The sequence below is a fragment of the Mesoplodon densirostris genome, chromosome 11 (assembly GCF_025265405.1).
Source record: "Mesoplodon densirostris isolate mMesDen1 chromosome 11, mMesDen1 primary haplotype, whole genome shotgun sequence".
In the NCBI taxonomy this organism is placed as follows: domain Eukaryota; kingdom Metazoa; phylum Chordata; class Mammalia; order Artiodactyla; family Ziphiidae; genus Mesoplodon; species Mesoplodon densirostris.
The window spans coordinates 80,581,866-80,592,177 of NC_082671.1; the positions used below are offsets into that span (position 1 = coordinate 80,581,866).

A 10,312-nucleotide genomic window follows, 5' to 3' on the forward strand; every position below is an offset into this window, starting at 1 on the left:
ATCTACACCCTGCGCGCCGGGGACTTGCGTCGAAAGTGACGGCGCGGACGCTCAGGCTGCAGTTCCCGGCGCGCAGTCGCGGCGGCCTCGCTCCCGCCCCCGCCGGGAGGTCCGACGTGGAAGTTGCTGGCTGACCAGGCTTCCAAGGAAACCCCCTGGGAACCAGAGCCCGAGGCCGAGCCGGAGCCGGAGCCTGAGCGCAGGCCTAGGCGAGGGGAGGTGGCGGCGCTGAGGCTCGATTAGGAGTCGCTGCCGAGGCCGGGCCCAGTCTCTGCCGGTCGACGAGGGAGGACAGGCAGTTCATCATGGGTGAGGGATCTGAGAAGGGAGCCTGGGCGCGCTGAGAGGCCGAGGCCGAGGGCTGGGGTCTGGAGGAGGAGGAGAGGGGCCGGCCTGGAAAGCCCAGAGTAGCTAGCGTCTTAGGGCGCTGACTGCTGAGGACGTAACTCACCTTAGCTCTTCACCTGTGTGCGTGGACCCTGCCTCGAACCTTCGCCCCCGTCTTATCCCGTTCTCCTTTCTCCCGGCGGGGTCCGAGGTGAGGGCAGCGCGGGTCGGTGAACTTTTCCCTCATCCCTTCGGACCCAGCGCCACTTGCTGGATGGAGCTGGTCTTGCGAAGCTTGGCAGCGTGTCAGTCGCAGGTTCGCTCAGGTTTCTTGGGTGAAGGATGAGCTTCTGGATTCTCCCTGGTCGCTGGGACTGCGTCAGTTTAAACTCCAAAAGAAGGTGGTGCTCGTTATGTTTTATTACTGCTTGGCATTTGTCTGCTTACCTGTAGCTTTTCCTGTAGATAAGGTGGAGGAGGAAATGGGCAGGGAGTGTATTACTAGTCAGCGATGACATTTTAATCTCAATTTTTGGAGTGCTCATTGAGGGAACTACATTGTCATCACAAGCATCAGGTAGAGCTTCCCTCCCCGCTAGAGCCCAAATGAAGGTGCAGATTTCTTAACTTGCTTACAACCCTCCAAATGATGCAAATTCTTTGCCTTATTTAAATACCTCAGCGATTTTCTGGGGAGTTTACTTCTTGGTCTGGAACGTCAGAAGCGGTTTCTTGTCTTTTTGCATAACCCCTTCAGTTTTTTTCTTCTGCTTCTTTTTAACCTGTAAAAGGTAGAAAGGATTTTGTCAAGTCACACCCCTTGTGTTACAAATGTTCAAGGTTCTCTAACCCATGGTGGATTCATTTTTCCAGACTTGCAGCTCTTAATTTTGCCATTTCTTGGTAAAATAACCAGGTATTTTGTGTGGGATCAGTGATTGAAGGTACTTACGATGGTACTGCTGCTGTACAACAGTAATTGCTTTTCATGTTCAAGGACCTCATTGTCCCACTGTCATTCTGATTTGCCCTTTGGTTTCTGGGGGTAGTGAGGAGATCATGCTAAGATATCCATATTCTCTCGATTAGAAAGTGAGCTCCATGAGGGCAGTGTGGTCCTGTTTCTCTTATTTTTGAGTGTATCTTCTGTGCCTGCCTGACACTGTATCCAGGACATGGTAACAATCAGTAATTACTAGTTTGATGTTGAATAATGTATTTCATTGGAAACAAAAATATGCACCTATGAATCGAAGAAAATATTACAGTATTATTTAATTTGCTGTAGCTTTCAAAGGGTAAGATTAAATGTTTTGTGGACCTAGTTCATGAAATGATATTGAAATACATCTTTATTATTTTTTAAGGTGGCTTTTTCTCAAGCATTTTTTCCAGTCTGTTTGGAACCCGGGAAATGAGGATTTTAATTTTGGGATTAGATGGAGCAGGAAAAACTACAATTTTGTACAGATTACAGGTTGGAGAAGTCGTTACTACTATTCCTAGTAAGTGTTGGTATGATAAACTAATTATAGGGGCTTTCTCTTTCCAGCAAACATAACTTTATTTCTGAATAAATATATAATGTAATTAATAAGGTTCGTAAACTTCTACTATGAGCATAATATTTATAACACTTTTTTTCATAAATTTACAGACAATTTGGTGTAATTTATGAACCCCTGTGCATGGCTGGGTTCTGCTGTTTAGGGCTGTTTTAAAAGTTGGGTAGAGTTAAGCCACCTAATCTCATTGAGAGCCAGTATCTTTGTTGATAAAATGAAGATAATAAATATACATTGGCTTTGAGGGGAAAATAAATCTAGTATATAAAATACTTTGTAAACCTGTGTAAAGAATTATATAGATATGAAGTGATATTATTACATATGAAGTGGGTTTTTTTCTGTATTTGTTACTATTTGATTAAGATTAGTTTCTCTTTAGTAATTCTATTGATTATTTTTAAAAATCTGAGTTGAAGAGACTGAGTGTTGAATCTGGTACTTAAAAATATCAAGAAAAGAAACACCTTGACTTTAAATCAATTAATATCCTAGAAGAATATTCTCCAGCAATCTTAATTTACTACATAATAAGACTGTTCTGTTACTTATGCTATTTTCATTTGTTGCCCTGAATTTACTTAGATTAGTAAGATTAGTACATTTAAACTAATAGTTTGTAGAGTTTGCTCAAGAATATTTAAATTATGCCTTTAAAGTTACTCTGTCACTCAAGGTATTTCTAAATTTAGTACTATTTAAATTTCCAGGTTAAAAAAAAAGTGTAGCTTTTATGAAAGAAGAACTTTTCAAACCCTGTGTCATCTGTTACTTCTTTATGCCACCTTCAGTAAATTTCAGTTTCCTTGGTTTTTGCTTTTCAAAATCACCCAACTCAATCTGCTACAGTTGAGTCATCGTGGCCCCTGCAATACACATAGCCCAGTGGATTGCATTTCAGCAAATATGGTTCATACCACGCCCTTGTCCTTTGCAAATAACCAACACTCCTAACTGAGGTTGAAGACAGTGATTACCCTGCTACTTAATTCTAAGGGAGACATCATGAACTCGCTTTTTAGTTTTTCACTCAGGTTTGCTATAGTAATTTTTTTATACTTGCCATATACTCATAATCATCATTTACCAGTATAAACTTAAATCTAAAAAATTAATTGTCCAGTTATAGCTGTTAAGTCATTTTTTACTTTGATTTTTTTTTAAGTTTGTGAAATCTTAGTAATATTTGTATATGTAGCTCCCAAGTTTTTTTCAGTAGCCTTTCCACCTCCTTCAGATTCCTTTCAATGGAAAATAGTAATATCTTGCCTTAGGCATGTGATGCGAGAGCTCCAGCTAAGAAGGATGGCAGGGAAAAGGGATGGGACTCCTCCCCTTTGACCATCTAGCTATGACCTTATTACAGATGAGCTCTTGAGGAGGTTTTCAGAGGGTCTGTGAGATTGCCAGCCTTAGAGAACTCAGCTTCCATAAAGAGGTATACAGCCATTGCTGTGCCCTTACCTACTGAAGTTTAGAGTCTATCTAGGCTTTCTTGGTTTTGTTCCCTGTTTATTTGCAACGTACCAAAATTCCATTTTTTTGTAATACAACTGTCCTTTCTAAATATAACTTTCTGAACACTTTTGTATGCCAGTACTGTATTTTGAAGGGAGTTTAACATAATAGGGTTTCCATTGAGCTAAGAATTATATAATTGCATAGGTAGCTGGGGGTTCTTATATACCCTGAAAGTGGTGTTGATCTTGCTAATTGGTGTGCGTATGTGTGCGTGTGTAGCACAGCATACTGTCTTATCTTAAATGGGATAATATTTGAACTAACAATGTGATTCAGCAATTACTATTAATTGCTGAAACTCAGATTGGATACTTTGAAGACAGAATGTATTAGTCTACATATACTGCTATTTTGATTTCTTTTCCAGCCATTGGATTTAATGTTGAGACAGTAACATACAAGAACCTAAAATTCCAAGTCTGGGATTTAGGAGGACAGACAAGTATCAGGTATGGTGCAAAGGCCAGATCATTTTGTGGTATTGAATCTTTCTTTATTGGCTCTTTTAGGGTTACAGGAGTAAACCAAAATATGTCTTCTTCTGTAATTTAATAGGAGACACCTAGTTTAAAATGAGGTAAAACGGCCTGATTCTCTCAATTAAAATCTGAGAATTAAAGATTTTAACTAAAGAATTAAAATCTAAGGAAGCCAGTTTTTCAGATATCACTTCAATGAAAAATCTTTTCATGAAAATCTCAAGACCTAATTACTTCAGTAGTTTTTAAATAAAAAGGGTCCTCTAGTTAATTCTTGTCAGTCCCTTCCTCTGTGACAGACTGTTTTGGATTTCCTAAAAATACCTTTTGGGCCCACCATTTAGGACTAATGTGAACATAGATGCCCTCTGGAATTCAAGTCTCCTGCCCAGCATTCTGTGCTTGACATGGCAACTGTGAATGTTTAGTGACTGTCAGTGCTCACTCACTAGGGTACTTACCATCTTAAAAGATCAGTAGTGTATTCCCCAGACATCCTGCTGCCCTGTAACTCATTTTATTTCTTGAACCACATTTGAGTCAATTTCTTACTTTAGCCATTTCTACTTCGTGTCTTCAGTGATCAGTTTAATGTCTGTTACATAAAATCATATTAAAAATTTTTTTAAAAAGAACTCATTCCTCTTAAGGAGTTTCTAGTTAAGATGTAACGATCAGGTCTGTGTGGAACTTTTTTTATCGGTACATTTAGTGATTTTATAGATTATAAATATATTCTCTCAGCCTAAAGTCTGAACTCATTCTGAAGCTCCTTGGTCCTGTGATTTATGTTTCTCAATATTCTTTCCACCCCATCCCATCTGAGGGATATGATATATGTCCATCAGAAACAATGAATCATTATGGCATTGATTCTGGCATGGATGGGGAAGGATTGGCAAGTAATACACCCCACCCCATCATTGCCAAGTCCTAGCATATGAATTAACATACCAGTTTCTTCTTCTTTCAAATAATAATATATTCTCCCTTTCTGAATTTTCTTCAGGCCATACTGGAGATGTTATTATTCAAACACAGATGCAGTCATTTATGTAGTAGACAGTTGTGACCGAGACCGAATTGGCATTTCCAAATCAGAGTTAGTTGCCATGTTGGAGGTAAGAAAACTTTATTAAAATGTGGGTAAATCATTTATATTTGCTTGCTGTTTTTATTGTTTATTGTCATTTGCAGGAAAAATTAAAAGGAAAACAGGGGTCTTTTCCCCCTATGCCTTCAGTATCATTTTCTTTTGTGCAAGCTACTTTCTATTCCAAAAATACTGTTGGGGAGAGAGTTGGAGACAAAAAAAACTCCAGTCTTGTAACTTCCTTTAAACTAGATTCCTTGATTTCCAGGAAGTTCTGAGCTAAACTCTTTCTCAACTGAAGTTACTATTCTAAGTCACCCCTATGAAGTGATTGTTTTAAAATGTCTTTATTCCAGTTGTATAAATTAGCTTATGGAAGCAGACTTATTTATTATATAAATAGTATAAATATGTAAATAGTAAGAAAGTATATTTGTTTGCTTTAGAAATGTAAAGTTCAGAGAAATATATCTTCCTGGATTTCTGGCACAATTCTGGCCCCTGTTTGCCTCTCCCAGCTTTCACATTCTTTACTTTTCCCCGTGTTTACAGTGCCTCAGTCACACTGATTTTTCTGTTCTTTTCACACCAAGCTTGCGTAGCTGACACCTGGCTTAGGGTTTTGCACTTGCTCCTCCTGCTTGGAATGCTCTTTCCCCAAGTCTTTGTGTGGCTACCTTCTTGACATGTTTTATCTCACATGTTTCTTCCTCAGAGAGGGGGTCTCAGCTATCTTCTAACCCTTTATCCTACTTTATTCTTTGTAACCACTTACCGTTTCTTTCCATTATTTTAAACATGTTTGTTTACTTATATATGCCTCCCACCCAAAAGTGTAAAGTTCTTTGAGTTTACCCTGTACCCCTGATGTGTGGAACAGTGTATAGCTGTTAATTAAGAACTCAATACATTATATTCACTGAGGTTTGTAAGATAATTTATTGGCTAACTGACTGAATTCAGAGGATGCATTAATTAATCAACTAAAAGTTTTTAATATCCCCATTTGTTAAATAAGCTTCTCAAATGTACTAATTAATTAATAATGAAATTGCCTTTGCTTGAGAAAATTAGATGCATAGGTTTCCTTTTCCCACCAAAACTATGATTCTGAATTATCTGATCATTGAATGTTTAAATATAAGTTCTAGGCCACTTGATTACCTAGTTAGAAGCATTCTTAGAATGCTAGAATAGAGTTCTTGGACAACTAACTTCTTAGTAGCTTCTGAGTTATAAATTGCAGACCTAAAGTTTTAAAGTTTTGCCAAATTTTTTTTTTTACAATGTAGCATCATATTTATCATAAGAGCTTCTTAGACCAAATTCAAAGTGTAAGGAGTATTAAGGGACTGGTTAATTGCCTTGGGTATAACAGATTTTTAAAATAAAAGCTTGATTTAGATGTAATTCACATGTTATAATAGATTTTTATCATAAAGTATGGCATAAAAGAAATGGATTAACTTAAGTTCACAATTCTCAAATTGTACTGGATTGTTGTTAGGTTATTTGTGGTATTAGGATTTGACTTGTATAATCTTATGGAGAAAGAACTAAAAATTGTATTCATTCTTTAGGAAGTAACTTTTAATTGATGCAATCAATTAATATTTATGTATTAGTGATATAAAGTACATGTGGAATATGAGTCAGGACTATTATATTAAAACTTAACACAAAATCAATTTGTTTTACTTTTGTACACAAAAATTCTAAATGGAGTAAAGAATTATGTAAAATGGAAGTCATTATAAGGGAATATGTTTAAAATTTCTGGATTGAGAAGGTCCTTCTAAATCCAAGAATTGGAAGGAATTACAAAAGAAAAGATAGATTTAATTATATTAATATTATACAAACAAACAAAAAATCCACAAAGCTCAGATGCCAAACAATACAAGTTAGGGTAAAATGGGGAACCAAGACACAGTTTTACAGCCAGTGACTAAGGATTAGTGATCTTAATCGTATCAATACCTTCTGCAAATCAATAGAAAAGTGAGCAAAAGGCATGAACCTACAATTTATAGGAGAAGAATTTATTGCTAATAACATTTTTTTTTTTTTTTTGCGGTACACGGGCTTCTCACTGCTGTGGCCTCTCCCGTTGCGGAGCACAGGCTCCAGACGTGCAGGCTCAGCAGCCATGGCTCACGGGCCCAGTTGCTCCGCGGCATGTGGGATCTTCCCAGACCGGGGCACAAACCCATGTCCCCTGCATTGGCAGGTGGACTCTCTACCACTGCGCCACCAGGGAAGTCCAACATTTGTATTTTTAATACACTAATAATAAATAAGCATATAATGAAATGCTATGTTTGGAAAAATATATAGTTTCAGTTCTACCAAAGCTGCATTGGAGATGGGCACTGTCATACACTGTTCGTGGATTTGAAGTTGTTACAGCCTCTCTGGACAGCAGTTTATTAATACATGTAACAAGAACCTGAAAAAAATTTCATACTTTGATCCCATTTTTAGAGAATTGTGTTAAGGAAATAGAGATTTATACAAAGATTTCTGTATTATGATTCTGTCACTTTGGTTTCTCTAATAGTCGAGTGAAAAGAATCTAGGAAGAATCTAATACTGGAAAACAGTTATATAGTTTATGGTGCATGAATTCTTAGTGTAGAGTATAACCATTAATGTTTTAAAAAAATCTTTGAGGGACTTCCCTGGTGGCGCAGTGGTTAAGAATCTGCCTGCTAATGTAGGGGACATGGGTTCAAGCCCTGGTCCGGGAAGATCCCACATGCTGTGGAGCAACTAAGCCCATGCACCACAAATACTGAGCCTGCGCTCTACAGCCTGTGAGCCACAACTACTGAGCCCGCGTGCCACAACTACTGAAACCTGTGTGCCTAGGGCCCATGCTCCACAACAAGAGAAGCAATGAGAAGCCTGGGCACCACAATGAAGAGTAGCCCCTGCTCGCTACAACTAGAGAAAGGCCGCGCACAGCAATGAAGCCCCAGTGCAGCCAAAAATAAATAAATAAAATAAATTAATTAAAAAAAATTTCTTTGATAGTTTGGAAAAACATCCACAATTTAATGTTTAGTTTATTTTTTAAAGCAGGGTATGGAACTGTATTTAAATGTGACCTTAAATGTATATATATACTAAATAAACTATTAAGTATCTGAATTACAAAGCAGTAGAAAATACCCAAAATGTTAAACAGTGATCATGTTTAGGAGATAGGATTATGGGTGAAGTTTCTTTTCTTCATACTTCTCTATAATTTCAAATAATTTATAATGAACATTATATATTAATAATTAGGAAATATGCTTTTAAAATAATAGATTTTTTTTGGCATTTCTTCCTAAACTCAAGGGAGCAAATTGATTAGAAGAAATCAAGCCTTTTCTATGTTATTTAGGAAGAAGAGCTGAGAAAAGCCATTTTAGTGGTGTTTGCAAATAAGCAGGACATGGAACAGGCCATGACTCCCTCGGAGATGGCAAATTCACTTGGGTTACCTGCCTTGAAGGACCGAAAATGGCAAATATTCAAAACTTCAGCAACCAAAGGCACTGGCCTTGATGAGGCAATGGAATGGTAAGTATGTCTCCAGGAGCCGTTTGTGCATTTGTGTGACATGCAGCTGTGCACATACATGCGTGATTTCCCTTTGGTCTTAAGGATGAAATTCAGATTATTTATCGGTTTATCATATTGTTCCTCCACCCTTTTCTTCCACTGGTCTTCATGTACGTCTGCTTTTATTTCAACCACACCTTCTAATTATAGTTAGATAAGCCAGCTCTCTGCTGTATTTCTAGCTTTTCCCCCTACCTCACCGCACCCTCCAATTCCTTATCCTTCAGGACTTAGGTTAAGGCTCTGTGTTTCTCAAGAGCCTTCCCTGACGTAACTTCATGCCCACTGCCTTACCACACACAGAGGTCTTTGTCACAGTTCAGTGATATAATAGTACTTGTTACACTGTCTTGTAGTTGGTTTGTGCATCTGCTCATTAAATTGTCATCTCCTTGAAGACTGAGACTAGTTTTCATCTCTGAATTAATCCACATCTGGCCTGGCTGTAGTAGTAGCAGCCTGGAAAGTATATATCTGGTGTTTTTTGATTATTTATTTTAAAATTTATTTATTTATTTTTGGCTGCATTGTGTCTTCGTTGCTGCCCACGGGCTTTCTCTAGTTGTGGCGAGCGGGGGCTACTGTTTGTTGTAGTGCATGGGCTTCTCATTTGCAGTGGCTTCCCGTGGAGCACAGGCTCTAGGCGCATGGGCTTCAGTAGTTGCAGCACGCGGGCTCAGTAGTTGCGGCACGTGAGGTCAGTCGTTGCTGCGTGTGGGCTCTAGAGCACAGGCTCAGTAGTTGTGGCTCACGGGCTAAGTTGCTCTGTGGCATGGGGGATCTTCCCGGACCAGGGATTGAACCCGTGTCCCCTGCACTGGCAGGCACATTCTTAACCACTGCCCCACCAGGGAAGTCCCTGGTCTTTTTTGATTATTCATTCAAAGCATAGAGAAAGTGAAAGCTAAAAGACCCTCATGGAAATTGAGTCCATAACCTCATTCTTTTAATATAAGTGTCTTAGCCTTCATCATTTAAAGTGCTTTGGAATCCACCTCCAGCATAAAATTTATATAATAAATGATCTATACCTGAAAGTTTGAAGTTAATCTTACGAAACTGTTCATTTTCTCTTCACAGGTTAGTTGAAACATTAAAGAGCAGACAGTAATTCAGTCACTTCTGCTCCTTTGAAACGAAGACCACATCACATATTGCTTTGGAAACAGTTCACGTGTGCTTTACACTACTAAATGTTTAAACTGTCTGATTGTCAGCATATACCAAACTGACTGCAACATTTGTAATAAGTATTAAAAATAAGTATTTGGTTGGAAGGGTAACTCATCGTGATTGAATCAACTAAATGTGTGTTCTGTATAATGTGAAATATTCCTTCCTTGTTATCTTGTGTTAAGGTATATATTCTATTTGTATGGAATTCTTATTCAGATACAGTCCTATTAAGGAATGTACTCTTATTGAAGAAACAGCCCTCCGATTTTAAATTAGTGGTTGCAGCTTGTTTGTATTAACACTAAAGAATATCTTAACTCAGATTTTTTTCCCCCTAAAATGAATTAAGTTTTTCCAAAGATTAGGCTCAATAGAGTAGGCTAGGAACCTAGCGTGGGTTAATTATAGTCTTCATTTGCTTAATGACCACTTTAAGCTGTTTCATTTAAAAGCTTTTGGTTATAGGCATGAAGTTGAAGTAATTATTTTGGTGGCTATCTTCACTGACCTATCTGTAATTATCATTTTATAGTATTTAT

At 38.1% G+C, this 10,312-nt stretch overlaps 1 protein-coding gene across 2 annotated transcripts; it reads left to right on the forward strand.

The window, feature by feature from the left end:
• Positions 1 to 72: 72 nt before the first annotated feature.
• On the forward strand, positions 73 to 9,920 carry ARL1 (ADP ribosylation factor like GTPase 1). Of its 2 annotated transcripts, none has more exons than XM_060112775.1 (6): positions 73 to 309; positions 1,695 to 1,832; positions 3,781 to 3,862; positions 4,902 to 5,013; positions 8,377 to 8,555; positions 9,678 to 9,920. In XM_060112775.1, the coding sequence occupies exons 1-6, from the start codon at positions 306 to 308 to the stop codon at positions 9,706 to 9,708; spliced, it is 546 nt and encodes a 181-aa protein (XP_059968758.1). In that variant the 5' UTR covers positions 73 to 305; the 3' UTR covers positions 9,709 to 9,920. The 2 variants fall into 2 exon arrangements, with proteins under 2 accessions (XP_059968758.1, XP_059968759.1); XM_060112776.1 differs by lacking the exon at positions 73 to 309 and adding an exon at positions 333 to 728.
• Positions 9,921 to 10,312: the final 392 nt, after the last annotated feature.